Raw genomic sequence first — 15,724 nt, 5'->3', positions numbered from 1 at the left:
CTTCTAAAGCAAATCAGAGATATGAATAGATCATCTGGCCAAGAAGTTTAAATCCTCTCGGGAATACCTTGTTGATACTATTTACCTAAACTGTCTTTTATCATAGAAACATCAGAAAAAGGTCCCATTATGGGTTGAACTGTGTCCCCTTAAAAAGATATGTTGACAACATCCTAATCTTCAGTGCCTCCGAATGTAACCCTGTTTGGAAATAGGATCATTTCAGATGGCATTAGTTAAAATGAAGTCATACTGGAGTAGGGTGGGTCCTTAATTCCATATGACTGATGTCCTTAAAAGAAGGGAGAAGAGAGACAGAGACCGAGAGAGCAGATGGCTGTGTGGCGATGGAGACAGAGGTAAGGCATGCCAAGGACTACTGAGCACACGCAGGAGCCAGGAGTGAGCACGGGACTATTCTTTCCTAAACAGACCCCAAAGGGGGCCTGGCTGGCCGACACCTTTGCTTTGGACAACTGGCCTCCAGAACTGTGAGAGAATAAATTTCTGTTGTTTTAAGACACACAATTTGGGGCACTTTGCTATGATAGCCTTAGGAAACTAAAAGAGTCTCCTCTAGATTAAAAAAAAAATGTGGGGGGCTCTGTAAGTCAATCAGCCCCTATTTGGGAAACTTGGGTTGGAAGCCCATTGGTTCTTTGTTGAATGCTTCAATCCTATGGTAAGGGACTTATTTATTTAAACCTTGCTTGCCCATCTAATAATGGTAAAAGAGTCATTTACCAGGCACTGTTCTAAGTGCTCAGAGCAAGATATATAAATCTTAGTACCTTGTATAGCCGCTATCATTTTTCTCATTTTTGGATGAGAATACTGAAGCCCAGAGAGGTTAAGCAATTACCCGAAGTCACACAGACATTAAGTGGCAGAAGCAAGAGTCATAGCACTTGCCCCGTATGGTGCCGCCTGGACTGTATGTCCCCAGCAGGTAGGAACCGTACGTCCCCAGCAGGCAGGGACGACACCAGAATTAACGACTCAGAGCAGGCCAGTATGGTGTTAGGTCCAAAGAGGTATCAGATGATATGGACGATGACATGAAAGCTGTTTTCAAATATTGGCAGGGCTGCCCTGTCAGGAAGGCAGTGTCTCCAGAGGGCATGACCAGTGACAACTAACATCCATAAATGATGGTGCTGGCTATAAGCCAGGCTCTGCTCACAGCACTGTCCAGCATCCAACAACTCTCCAAGGTAGGGACCATTATCGACATTTTATACAGGAGCACACTGAGGTGCAGACAGAGTAAGGTGCTCAAGTGCACACAGTAGCTAAGCCTGGCAGTCTGGCCCCAGAGTCTGTGCTCTTAACCACTCTCCCATCTCAGCCGGCGGGGCGGGGTCCAGGGGGCGCAACATTACAGAAGAGCCTAAAAATGGAACAGGTTGTCTGGGCCAGTGGTGAGCTCCACGTCTCTGGACATATTCAAAGGGAGACTGGCAGTACATGTGGCTTGGATCTGCTGGAGGGGGAGGGGGGCCCATGCACCAGGTGGGGGACCTCAGAGGTCACTCGCATCCGGGCATGCTCTGCCCTGCCACTCCCCCAGCACTGTCCTCCAAGCCCAGACGGGGCAGGTGCCCCGGAAGGCTCTGGGCACCAGCAGGATCACTGTCCATCTCAGCGCAGTCCTTACCTTCCTTGCAGTCATGCTTGTTGTCGTGGAGGACGAAGCCGCTGCGACACTGACACTCGTAGCTGCCAAATGTGTTGACGCAGTCTTGCTGGCAGCCGCCGTTATCCTTGGAGCACTCGTCCTTGTCTGGGGGCGGGGAGCAAACAAGGGCAGACCCCACGTCTGTGCAGGGCCGAGGCCTGGAACACCCCAGGGGCAGCAGGAGGCCTGGCTGGGCTTCCTCCCCCCACGAGAGCACAACGGCCAGCGGGGCTGCTTGGCGGGGGGAGGCCAAGGCAGTGGGGGTCCCGGGCAGTGCACCAAGCAAACCAGCTGAGTGGGGCCCAGCTGTGGACCCTCGAGTCTCCACTGTGGGGAGAGAAGGTAGAAATGGGGTGGAGGAAGGGCAGGGGGCGGGGGTGGTCCTGAGCTGATCAGCATGGGAACCCTCTACCATTACCTGCTTACTGGACAGATGGACAAGTGGAAAAACAGACACACGGACAAGCAGACTGCAAGAGAAAGGAGCAGGACGCAGGGGTCCCTCTTTTACTTCACAACAGGAAATGTCACAGACACCATCAAAATGGGAGGGGGTGGGGGCCGGGGAAGGGTCTCCTGTCCGCGTGAGGGGGGACAGGGGAGAAGAGGAGAGCACCAGTTCTGTCCGGCCAGGAGGCAGGCCGGAATGGCAGAGTGGAGGGGAGGGGTGGGCACCAAGGCCTCCATCCCATTCCGTCCAAGGTGAGGTTCCTGAGTAACAAAGGGTCCGGGAGGCCTGGCAGGCCTCACTGGGGGGTCCGGTTTCTTTTCTGCACTCGGTATTTGACCTGATGGGGGCGTCCCCGAGGGGGCTGCAGAGCCGGCCTCTTTTCTGAAACGACAGAGAGAAGGAGAAAAGGGACCAAGGGGTGGGGGTGAAGGGCAGGGGCCAGGGAGGGAAAGCAGTGAAAACCAGGCCGAGGGCCTCTGAGGCGATCTACAGGGCAGGGCGGGGGAGGCGGGAACACACATGCAGGACGGCCAGGTCTTGGGGGGCGCAGCCAGGTGGGAGAAGGCCCAGCGACAGGGGGTGGGGGAAGGAGCTGGTGGCAAGGAGAAGGCCTGGAGGTCTGCGCAGTAGGGAAGGAGAGAAAGGAGAGTCATCGGTGGCGGGGGTGCAGCCACCAAAAGGGAGGGCCGGGCTGGGAACTCTGCTCTCTCTCATTCGGGCTGCTGCATCTGTAGAGTGTGTTAGACACAGACACACAGGCTCAAACACAAACACACCCACAGGGAAAGCACCTCCTCACGACTCCGTTCATGTATGTCATCCGAGGAGAAGCACTGACCCGATCTACAGGCATATCTGTGCACATGCACGGACGCTCAGGCATGGATACATATCATCCACACACACACACACACACAAACAGGAGACACATGTGCAGACATCAAAACACAACCACACGCACACATCATCACCCATCCACAGGTGCGTCCAGGTGCACACATGAGATACACGCTACTTACTCCCACGTGTGATTATAAACACAGAGACAGGCATTTACACACAAGGATATAGATACACATGCCCAGGTAGACAGACGCAGCCATGGATGCAAAGACACACAATTGCAGAGACACACAGACCCGTGGATCCAGGCATACTCACACACTCTCGAGTGAACTCACACACATGTGCACTGACACACAGAGGTACACGTTATCACTGTTGTACATGGGTCACACCCACATTCTCAGGGAGGTCGTGTTCAGTCCAGTGTGCCTGGCTCTAGGCAGGTGATCAGAGGAGATGTGTTGATGCAAAGGACACCCAGAACTCCAGAGGGGAACCGTGAGGTTGAAAGATGGCTTCTGCCATTCAGATGGCCAGGTGGCCTGGGCGTGGGGCCCTGTCCCTGGTCTGGATCAGCAGTGGTGCCTGCGGTTCGGAGCATCGGCTCCCAGGGAGCCCTGCTTCTCCAGCCCATTCTTAGGTAGGCCAGACCCCTTAGGGTCCGCAGAAATCCAGGATCAAGAGGCAGAGTCCCCAAGTCCCTGCCCAAGGGCTCTGTGCTCAGAGCATCAGGGGGTCAATGACGGAGGGTGCCCTGGAGCTGGTTCACACTAGCCATACAGGAATGGGGGGGGGGGGTAGGGAGCAGCCTACGACCCCCTCTGGGGAGTCACTGAGGAAATCTCAGTGACCCTCTGTTTCCGGGGCCTCCGAGGAGGCAGACCATGCTGGGAGCCTTCAGGGACTTTTTCACAGACTAAGCAAAGATTTCTCTGACATGTTTTGACCCCCATGCCTTACTTATATTTGCACCCCAAAAGCCTAGTACAGTGTCTGGCACACAATAGTGGTAAAATTAATACTTGCCGAATGAATGAATGACTAATGAATGAATGCATAAGTGAATGACTGAATGACTGAATGAAAGAAAAGCAAGTCTTAAGGGAAGGCCTGCTTTCGCACCCCACGTGGGTGGAGAGTGGGAGTGGAGGGGCCTCACCTGGGAGCCAGGGGAGCAGGCTGCAGGAGTGGCAGAGCAGGGGGGGATGGACACGGGCCCAGACAAGGAGAAGGCACTCACCCTACAGTGCCCAAATGCCCCGGAAGCTGGCTGGGGTCAGACTGAAGGTCTTCCAGGCTCTTTCTTCTCCTTCTTGGCTTAGGGTCTCCTCGATGGGTGTCCCAAAAAGTCCAAAATAGACCCCCTCCTGGGGGGGCAGAGTCAGATGCCCCATGCCCCGAGGGCTGAACCTTGACGCCCCCCGGTGGGGCTCCTCTGCAGGTTTCTTGTGCGATGGGGCAATGCATGTGTGTGGGTGTGCATGGGTGTGGGTGTGTGTTTGTGCAGGGCTGAGGGTGGGTGGGCACGGTGTCCTGCCAGGGCAGGGCATGATGGTGGAGAACACTGGGCGCTAGGCCTGGCAGATGTAAAGTGTCGGTGCCCCGCCCCCCCGGACTGAAGCAACAGAAGGGCAGGAAGAGACGAGAGTAAGCAGGTAATGGTTTTCCTGGGGCAGCGCCCACCCCCCTGTAGATGTGACACCCCGCCAGCCCTCTGGGGGCACCTTGTGGGAGTTCCAGGTAGTCACAGGGCGGAAAGGGATTTGCATTGCAGTGGTGGGGGTGGGGTGGGGTCTCAGCAAGCAGTGGGAAAGGGGGCTTTGGGCAGATGGCAAAAGGGGCATTTTAAGCAGAGCAGCATGGCAGGCCATGCCAAGCAGGGAACCAGTGCACAGGGGGTTGAGCATGGCATCCAGGCAGGGCAGATGGGGGTGCAGGACAGCCACATGGGGGCTCGAGGATGCAGGGCCCTGGGTAAAGGAGGGCGGGCAGGAAGGCAGTGTGGACCTTCATGGCAGGAGCTCAGTGTAGAGTGCTGCAACTGCCTTCCTGCCTGCCCCCTGCCCAGCCCCGCCAGGCATGATGGGGATGAGGGTCTCTGGTCACTTTTCCACAAGTCCACCCTCTGTTGCTCCAACCAGCCCACAGGGCTCCCACTCTGCCCCACACCCACAGAGCTCCTGCCCTGCACTGTCCTAGTACCAGGGCTTATTGCCTCTGCAGGACCCTGGCTGCCTTACAGCCTAACACAGGGCAAAGGACTGAGGGATTAAAAATAAAGTAGGGGACAGGTCTCCTGGGTCCCCTGGGGATTCAGCTCAGAGAAGCTGGGCAGGGGCTGCTGACAACTTGAGACTGCCCTAAAGCCGGGGCCAAGGAACAGCCAGACCCGGCCAAGGGTCTCGAGCCCCAGGATTTTTGGTGGGGCAGCTCTCAGCAAACTAGGCTAATGGGGTCTGAAGCCCCGCACCGTTTGGCCCGAGGGGGGCTGGAAGACTTTGGTGTGGAAGGAAGGGAAGCACCTCATCTCTTTTGGAGGCCCCCGGACGAACCCCGCTTGGCTTGCTGCAGGCTCGGATTGGAGGTCCGGCCGCTGCCAGATCATATGCCCTTGGTGTCCGATCCAAACACCCTCCTCCCCTTTGGCCCCCTGTGTTCTCTGGCCAGATGGAACTCCCTGTTCCCAGGGCCTGCCTCTCTCACGCCCTGTACCTGGTACCTGGAATGCCCTCTCCCTTCAAATCAGCATCCTCACCAGGTCCAGCTCCAGTAGGTCCCCAAGGGCCTCAGAAAGAATGGGGTACAAACTGCCAGGGGAGCTGGTTCGGGACGGCCTGGGGGCCGGGGCTAGGGCCGGGCAGCAGAGGGCGGGCCGGGCTCAGGCTCGGGTGGGGGCGCTGGGGAGGGCAGGAGCAGGGAGAACGGGGCTCCGTCCTCTGAAGGAGGGAGGGTTCGGAGCTGGAGAGCCCTAGGTTACCTGAGAAGAAGTGGGCTTTGAAGCCTTTCTTAGAGACAGTGTTGTCCGACTTGAACTCCACACGCATGTTGTTGTACTGGGAGGTGATGACCTCAGGCTTCTCGGAGCCACAGAACTTGCCGTGCAGCTTGGAGTCGGCCGTGAGTCCGCTGCGCACCTCCACGAAATCATACTTGCACACCTGCAGGGGCGCACAGCTCCAGGTCTGCCTCCTCCAGGAGGCCTCTCCTGACCACTCCCTCCCTGGGGACGCGCCCCGCTGTGTGAATTCTTTAGCCTTTCACTACTTGCTTTACCAAATGGAACAATTTGGAATGGTGCCACCCGCACACCTCCTGCTCCCGCCCACCGGACCCTCTCATGCTCCCCACATGAGCCCTGCGCCAGCCCCAAGCCCTCCCTCACCCCACAGGCTTCCCTGACTCAAGCGTCCTTCCAGGCTCTCCTCCCTGAGCCTCCCTGGCTTCCTGACCCGGGCGCAGTCTCTCCTCCCCTACATGCCTCGGGTATTTCTGCCTGTAGAGGGGTAGGAAGCCTGCACGGCACCAAGCCCCCACATCTCAGGCCTTCCGCCCTTCCTCAGCCCCGGTGGGCACTCACATCATTGCCCTCAGTCTCAAAGAAGTCGAACTGCAGGGAGATGCGGTACTGGGTGGGGGCCACCAGCTGCCAGATGCAGTTTTTGTTGGGAGGGTACTCCTTGGGCCAGCCGGGGCTGGTGATGGAGCCGTTGAGCTTGGTGAGGAATCCGCCACAGGCAGCTGGGGACACAAGGGAGGTGGCATCGTGTGCCAAGGGCTCCTGCTCTAGGGAAGGGCATGAAGCATGCAAGTCCTCTCCTAGGAAGGAACACTTGGAACAGCCCAGGAGAAGCTAGGAGCTGGGGTGCATTTTGGAGATGGGAGTGTATGGATTCCCAGTAGCCCCAGGGAATCATGTCTGATTGCCCCGGGACGGGTGGGAAGGAGGCAGGGCGAGGGTGGGTGCTTCAGAGGTGAGCCAAGAAGTGGGAGTGGAGGGTGGTGAGGAGGACAGGTGTGGCCATTTCTATTTTCTCTGCCAGAGAACGGCAGGCCCTGGGTGTCTGCTAAGAGGGAGGAGGAGGGGTGAGGGGTCAGTGAAAGCACTGCAGGTGGACAGTGAGAAACGGGAGGAATGGGAGAGGGAGCTGTTCAGAGGGAGGTAAAAAGACAGCTAGGCAGCAAGGACGTCAGGCTGGCCGGAGCTGGTGAGCCAGGATGTGATTTTCACCAGCATTTCAAGACCGTGCACTGAGAGAGGCTGGAGCTCAGTGCCACTCCGAGGACAGTGGTTTCCAAATTGTGGATCATGACCCGCTGGGGGTGTGGTGAAATCAATTAGCAAGTCAAGATTAGCGGTTAAAAAAAACGAAGGAGAGGGGAGGGAAGAGGAGAAGGAGGAGGAGAAGAAGAAGAATGAAAAATTTAAAATACCAGAGCTCACTACACATAGCAAAAGTGTGCTTCGGGTTGCAAAATAAAATGTATTTCTTATCAGGAGTTACGATTAAAAACATGCTAGAAATCCGTCTAGCTTTTCCTGGAAGGGACCTGCCCAAGGGCATAAGCAACCTTGGCTGGCACCACTAGGGTGGGGGAGGAACGGGAGCCTGAGGCAGTTTGGGGGGCACTTACCCTCACAGCGGCGCTTGTCCGGGGCCAGCTCGTACCCAGGGTCACAGCTGCACTTGTAGCTGCCCAGGGTGTTGAGGCACCGCTGCTCGCAGCCCCCGCGGTTGGGCCGAGAGCACTCGTCCACCTCTGCCGGATGGAAGGAAAGAGTGGCCTGGTTCCTTCTCCCGCCCTCTGCGTGAAGGTCAAGTCCAGGGCCCCTCGGGCTTCCTACGACCATCCGCAGACCCGTTCTGGTGGCAGGCAGGAGTGAGGTCAGCTCTGAGCCACTTGTGTCCTGTCCACTCAGCTCTGAGGTCTGGGCCTCCCTGCCCTACCTTGTACCATCATTTCCAGCTACCCCTCTCACGCCATGTCCTGAGCTAAGTACTATTCTTTCACTTATCCTTCAGTCTTTATGCCAAGCCTGCAAGGGAGGGGCCATTACTCTCCCCATTTTACAGATGAGGAAATGAGGTTATAGGATACCTTGCCCCAGGTCCCATAGCTAAGGAACCCGTGCTGCCTTGCTTCCTCCTTGGGCTTTGGAGCGCTTCCTGCCTCTACTCCTCATTGGTGTCTCCTCTATACAGACTCTTGGACTTTGGGGAACTCCTGGATTATTTTAATTCACTGCTGAGCCCTTAGCATGGGTCAGCTACTTTTATTTAAGTTATGCCATTTACTCCATCATTTATCCAGTTTTTCAACTGGGTTCGTCTCTTCCCCCCAGAATAGACACCCTGGGTGCAGGGCCCTAGGATCTTAATGGAATTAAGAGTCCGTGTGTTGGGCGAGCTAGTGAAGCCAACTGGTCACGGGGGTGAGAACGGGTCAGGGGATATAGGAGGAGGCACCTTTGAAAAAGTTGACGGCAAAGCCAGCCTTGTTAATGGAACCATCTGAGACGAACTTGAGCCAGAGGCGGCTGGACGTGCTCTTGACGTCGTCGGGCTTCTCGTAGCCGCAGTAGCGCCCGATGAGGCTGCTGGTCTCGCTGTGCCCGTCGCGCACCTCCAGGTAGTCGTACGCACAGCTGTCGTGGCGCTCGATCTGGACGCCAGGCAGGGCGCCCGTCAGCAGGGGGCGCTGCGGCCGCCGGCCCCCCCCCCCCCCCAACCCGGAAGCCCGTGGAGGGCTGGGCTGTCCTGGGGAAGAGCGGGGGTGGGGGGGTGGGGGGTGGTCAGAGGGTGCCCGACACACCTCGAAGGATTGGAACGTGAGCCCCACGTGGAAGCCTTCGGACACCTGGATCCTCCAGATGCACACTTTGCTGGGCCGGTAATCATCTGGGTAATTGGGTGACTGGATGTGACCATTGTCCTTTTTCACATCACCCCCGCAGATGGCTGTGGGGACACAGGGCGAGACGGGAACGGGAGGTGGGTGAGAAAGCGCTGCCGTGCTTGAGAGCCCCCCAAACCACGACCCCACCCCCACCCCATCACCCCCCCAGCCCCAGCCAACCCCGCTGTCCTCTCTGCTCCCTTGTGGACCCCCCCCCCCCCCACCTACCCTCCCCCGACTCTCACCCTGCAGGGTGCCAGGACGGAGTCATTCTAATTTTCCCACGGACCTCGTAACTGACTCCCCTCCTCTTCACCCTTCCTCAGTACCTTCATAGACAGCGAAGAAGCCCTTTCCAACCCAGTTGCTGCTGCTGCGGAATTCAACCCAGAGGCGGCTGTCGGTGGAAACGATGGGCTCGGGGAGTTTGCCCCCGCAGAACCGGCCTGCGCGAACAGTGCGGACAGAGGAGCGGTGAGGGCCACGCAGCGGGCCCCTCTCCCCCTTCCGAAGCCAGGCCTATACCTCTGGGAAGCCCACTCACTGCTCTGCGGCAGGGGTGGGGGGGTGGGGGGGTGGTCAGGGCTTCTGTTCTAGTCTGTGACACCCCCATTCCCCGGCACAGTCTTCCCAGGAGTCTTTGAAAAGCCTTGCAGGCACCGCCCACCTGGCCAATACTCCCAGGGGGGCACAAGCCCAAAGTTCAGCTTCTTAAAGATTTCAGGCACTTGAGGGATAGGATATGGGTCTGTTTCTCTGCATAAAGGTGGATCCTCACAGTAACTGACTATACGTGTGTTTTATTTACTTTTTTACAAGCATATTATCATCATTACTTACCTTTTCTTATTTGACCTCCATGCAAAGAGGTAAAAATTCAGAAGCGAGCAAAGCTTTGGACATTGCAAAAATGCTTTCATATAAATGTTTTCATTTGATCAAATGCCTATGATGCATCAGCACCCTAAATAAATCCCAGAATCTGGGGACTAGTCAGAAAATGTTTCTTTTGGAAAAACAAAGGAAAACAAATCAATATGAATCAACACAAGTGGGTGAGACTGGCCATCTGCGCAAGAATTTATCAGGAAGATGGACATCACCAAAGCGGCAAGTGAGACGCTCAAGTTCCATCCCCTCACAGAAACCTTAAACAACAAGCAAGAGCTGTCAGAAAATAATTAATTAAAAGACTGCAGGAACAGGGTAAGTGCCAAATCAAGAAAAAAGCAACTTAAAATTGTAGCCTCTCACAGTGCCTTTGCTGGACCCTCTCCAATCCACTTCACTGAACTGGTGCAGAGCCAGCCCCTACTCCCAGGGTGGATCCCTGGCCACAGATCCAGAAGGAGCAAAGTAACACTTGTGCACGTACTACGGTGCATGTATGTCTGTGCCAGTCTGTCTGGTGGCAGTCTGAAAGACCGAACCAGGAGGCTCACCAAAGCCTCACCATCCCAGAACCTGCTCCGCATGGAAAGGTGCATCACAGGGCAGCTAGAATGCTTTAGGATAATGGTCAACTCATAGCTTCCTGGGTCAAAGGACTGCTGGCGGTGGGACACAGAGTGTAACACCTAGGAAGAGGAAGAAACACTATTTCCTAGGGGAAAAGGGGATATTCAGATCCATGTAAACAGAGGAATACTTAGAGTCACATATGTAGAAGAATAGGCAGGACCTGATGTTTTCATTTCAGGCTGTTTTTAACCTCATTGTAAGACAAGCTAAGCTCTGAAGGCTGGCAGGCCAATCCACAAAAACTGGGAAAGGTGTTTTCTTGTGTGTGTCTATGTCTGCGTGTGTGTTAGCTCTTGGCATTCAAGTGTCATAACACTAGCAGGATACAAGCTAAAGGAACAGACACCCCAGTGAATATACTCCAGAGATACATTAAAATGTTAAAATGTACAGTGTGCAACAAAAGACTGCAAAGCCTCTCTCAGCCAACACAACAAGCAAACTCGCCGCCCTCCCCCTCTCTACATGGGACATGACTCCCAGGGGTGCGGACCTTCCTGGCAACGTGGGACAGAGATCCTGGAATGAACCAGGACTCAGCATCAAGATATTGAGAAAACTTTCTCGTCCAAAAGGGGGAAGAGTGAAATGAGACAAAATAAAGTGTCAATGGCTGAGAGATTCCAAATAGAGTTGAGAGGTTATCCTGGAGGTTATTCTTATGCATTAAAAAGATATCACCTTTTTTAGTTAAGGTGTAATGGAGAGGTTGGGGGGAACTGCCTGAAAATGTAGAACTGTGTTCGAGAAGCCATGTTTCTTTTTTTTTAAATTAATTTAAAAATTTTTTTAAATACCAAAAAACACCAAATGCAAACATTTGTAACTTTTCATCATTCCGTTCTACATATACAATCAGTAATTCACAATATCATCACATAGTTGCATATTCATCATCATGAGCATTTCTTGAAACATTCACATCTATTCAGAAAATGAAATAAAAAGAAAACAGAAAAAAAATTCACACATACAATACCCCACCCCTCCCCATCACCTATCACCAGCATTTCACTCTAAATTTAACATTTGTTTCCCCTATTAATCATCTTTATTCCATATGTTTTACTCATCTGTTATTCCATATGTTTTGCTTGTCTATTGATAAGGTAGATAAAAGGAGCATCAGACACAAGGTTTTCACAATCACACAGTCACATTGTGGAAGCTATATCATTATACAATCATCTTCAAGAAACAAGGCTACTGGAACATAGCTCCACATTTTCAGGCAGTTCCCTCCAACTTCTCCATTACATCTTGAATAACAAGGTGATTATCTATTTAATGCGTAAGAATAACCTCCAGGATAACCTCTCAACTCTGGAATCTGTCAGCCATCGACACTTTATTTTGTCTCATTTCACTCTTCCCGTTTTTGGTCAAGAAGGTTTTCTCAATTCCCTGATGCTGAGTCTCAGCTCATTCTGGGGGTTTTCTCAATCCCTTGATGCTAAGTTTCAGCTCATTCCAGGATTTCTGTCCCACGTTGCCAGGAAGGGCCACACCCCTGGGAGTCATGTTCCACATACACAGGGGGAGGGTGGTGAGTTTGCTTGTTGTGTTGGCTGGAGGGAGAGGCTACATCTGAGCAACAAAAGAGGTTCTCTTAGGGGTGACTCTTAGGCCTAATTTTAAGTAGGCTTGACCTATCCTTCGTGGGGTTAAGTTTCATATGAACAAACCCCAAGATTGGGGGCTCAGCCTATAGCTTTGATTGTTCCCACTGATTGTGAGAATATCAAGAATTTAACTTGGAGAAGTTGAATTTTCCCCCTTTCTCATCATTCCCCCCTCCAAGGGGACTTTGCAAATACTTTTTTATTCATTGTTCAAATCACTCTGGGATTTATTGGGGCATCACTCTGGACAAACTAACAAAATCTTATGTCCTACTCAAGGTTCCATGCACTTATGGTATTCAGTTAAGCTGTCTACATAAGTTATATTAGGAAATGCACTAGTCAAAATATAAATTTTGTACCAAATAAACATTTTTTGCTTTAGTCTCACATGTAAGTTAAAATTTTAAAATATTAATTACCATCTATTTTCAGCACCCTGCAGTAATGAAATTCCTTTGTTCTTCCTCATGCAAAAACAGTTTTTAAATTTGTACATTTAGTCACTATCATTATACACTCTAGGCATTCCTAGATTATACCATCACAGTCTTTATCATCTATCTTTCTTTCTGATTTAATTTGTGCCCTCAGCCCTCCTCCCTCTATCATCGAAGCCATGTTTCTTGAAGATGATGGTATAATGATATAGCTTTCGCAATGTGACTGTGTGACTGTGAAAACCTTGTGTCTGATGCTCCTTTTGTCTACCTTTTCAACAGATGAGTAAAACATATGGGTTAAAAATAAATAATAGGGGGAACAAATGTTAAAATAAATTTAGTAGACAAATGCTAGTTGTGTTGGTTTGAAAGGAAGTATGCCCCCTAAGAAAAGCCATGTTTTGATATAAATCCCATTTCTTAAAGGTAGAATAATCCTTATTCAATACTGTATATTTGAAACTGTAATGAGATCATCTTCCCGGTTGATGTGATTTAGTCAAGAGTGGTTGTTAAACTGGATTAGGGGATGACATGTCTCCACCCATTTGAGTGGGTCTTGATTGGTTTACTGGAGTCCTATAAAAGAGGAAACATTTTGGAGAAAGAGATTCAGAGAGAGCAGAGAATGCTGCAGCACCACGAAGCAGAGAGTCTATTGGAGATGAAGAAGGAAAACGCCTTCCAGGGAGCTTCATGAAACCAGAAGCCAGGAGAGTAAGCTAGCAGATGACACCATATTTGCCACGTGCCCTTCCAGCAGAGAGAGGAACCCTGATCGTGTTCACCATGTGCCTTTCCAGATGAGAGGGAGAAACCCTGAACTTCATCGGCCTTCTTGAACTAAGGTATCTTTCCCTGGATGCTTTTGACTGGACATTTTTATAGACTTGTTGTAATTGGGACATTTTCTCAGCCTTAGAACTGTAAACTAGCAATGCACTAAATTCCCCCTTTTAAAAGCCATTCCGTTTTGGTGTATTGCATTCCAGCAGCTAGCAAACTAGAACACTAGTGATCAATGAAAGGGAAGGGTAAGGGGTATGGTATGTATGAATTTTTTTGTTTCTTTTTATTTCTTTTTCTGAATTGATACATATGTTCTAAGAAATGATCATGATGATGAGTATATAATAATGTGATGATATTGTGAATTGCTGATTATATATGTAGAATGAAATGATTATATGGTAAAAATGTTTGTGTTTGTTATGTTTAAAAAATTAATAAGAAAATTATAATAAAAAAAGACTGCAAAGCATACAAAGAAATGGAAAACAATGGTCCATGCAACAAAGCAAAAAAAAAAAAACAACAACAACAATTAAAAACCATCAACAAGGGTGGTGTAGTGGTGGGGCACAGGCAGAATTCTTGGCTGACATGCTGGGGACCTGGGTTTGATCCCCGGTGCTGCCCATGTATTCAAAAAAAACCATCAATGAGGAAGACCTGACTCTGAAGATAACAGATAAAGATTTTAAAAAACAGTCCTAAATTATACTCAAAGAGGGTGCATGGGTGGTTCAGTGGTAGAATACTCACCTTCCATGTGGGAGACCTGGGTTTGATTTCCAGACATTGGATCCCGCCTCCCCCAAATATATATATTCAAAGAGCTAAAAGAAAACACAAAGATCTAAAGGAAATCAGTAACATAATAGATGAACAGAAAGAGAATTTCAGTAAAAAATAGAAATCATAAAAAGGAACCAAACAGAAATACTGAAGTTGAAGACTACAATAAATGAAATAAAAAATTCCTTAGATGGGTACAATAGCTAATTGGAGCTGGCAGAATAAAAATCAGTGAACTCACAGATAAGACTATTGAAATTATCCAGTCTGAGAAGCAAAAAGAAAATAGAGTGAAAAACATTGAATGGCACATGAGAGACCTGGGAAACACCATCAAGTGTAACAATATACATATTATGGGAGTCCCAGAAGGAGAAGAAAGAGAAAATGGGGAATAGAGACTATTGGAAGAATTAATGTGAGAAAACTTCCTAAGTTTAGTGAAAGACATGAATATTCACGTCCAAGACAATAGACAAACTCTGAACAGGACAAATCCAATAGAACCACACAAAAACACATTATAATCAAACTGTCAAATGCCAAAGAAAAAGAGCAAATCCTGAAAACCACATGAGAGAAACAAAGTGTTGTGCACAAGAGTCTCAATAAATTAAGTTACAATTTCTCATCAGAAACCATTGGAGGACAGGAAGCAGTGGGATGAAATATTTCAAATAATGAAAGCAAAATATTGCTAATCAAGAAGACTACGTCCTGGGCAGGCCACGGTGGCTCAGCTGGCAAGAATGCTCGCCTGCCATGCCAGAGGACCCGGGTTCAATTCCCGGTGCCTGCCCATGTAAAAAAAAAAAGATACTACGTCCTGCAAAATTGTCTTTCAAAAATGAGGGAGAGGGCAGGCAATGGTGGTGCAGTGGCACACTTCTTGCCTGCCATGCCAGAGGCCTGGATTCGATTCCCGGTGCCTGCCCATGCAAAAAAAAAAAAAAAAAAAAAACTGAAGGAGAGATTAAGACATTTCCAGGTACACAACAGCTGAGGGAGTTTGTCACCACTAGCCTCACCCCACAAGAAAAACTAAAGGGAATACTTCTGGGTGAAAGGAAAGGACATCAGACAATAGATGGAAGCCATATGAAGAAATAAGGATATCCAGCAAAGGTAATGATACAGATAAATAGAAAAACCAGTATTGTTGTATTTTTAGTTTTTAACTCCACTTTCTATGTATAAAAAATAATGATAATTCTATGGCTTTGGACTCATAATGTATAAATATGTAATTTTTGACAATAAGAACAACATAAAGGTGGGATGCAGAAACATAATGTGTATATATTATGAATTTAAGTTGGTGCCAAGTCACATAAGATTGTTATAGATTTAGGGCATTACAATTAAGCCTCATGATAACCGCAAATAAAATATCAGAAAAAAATATGTACAGGAAGACGTGAAAAAGTATTCTAAAGGACTCACTATAAAGTAGCAAATAAATACCAAAAAAAAAGAGGCCATAACGGAAGACTTGAGGGACAAAAAAATTATGACTTACAAAAACCAAACAGCAAAGTGGCAGAAGTAAGTCCTGCATTATCAGAATTTACTTCAAATGTAAATATGCTCAACTCTCTAGTCAAAAGGCAGAGATTGGCAAAATGGATTAAAAATCACGACTCAACTAAATGCTATTTACAAGAGACTCACTTTAAATTCAAAGACACAA

At 50.1% G+C, this 15,724-nt stretch overlaps 1 protein-coding gene across 5 annotated transcripts in view; it reads right to left on the bottom strand.

The window, feature by feature from the left end:
- Positions 1-15,724, bottom strand: part of BMP1 (bone morphogenetic protein 1) — a 53,352-nt gene that overhangs the window by 7,545 nt on the left and 30,083 nt on the right. For 2 of the 5 annotated variants that reach the window (XM_077152724.1, XM_077152727.1), the window contains 7 exons: positions 9,200-9,316; positions 8,787-8,932; positions 8,441-8,636; positions 7,608-7,733; positions 6,553-6,713; positions 5,953-6,133; positions 1,658-1,783 (listed from right to left, as the gene is read on the bottom strand). In XM_077152724.1, coding sequence (XP_077008839.1) covers positions 1,658-1,783; positions 5,953-6,133; positions 6,553-6,713; positions 7,608-7,733; positions 8,441-8,636; positions 8,787-8,932; positions 9,200-9,316 — 1,053 coding nt within the window. The other 3 variants (XM_077152725.1, XM_077152726.1, XM_077152728.1) reach the window with 3 other exon arrangements.

The sequence above is a fragment of the Tamandua tetradactyla genome, chromosome 3, assembly GCF_023851605.1.
Source record: "Tamandua tetradactyla isolate mTamTet1 chromosome 3, mTamTet1.pri, whole genome shotgun sequence".
Taxonomy (NCBI): Eukaryota; Metazoa; Chordata; class Mammalia; order Pilosa; family Myrmecophagidae; genus Tamandua; species Tamandua tetradactyla.
This window is presented reverse-complemented; position numbering and strand designations above follow the sequence as displayed.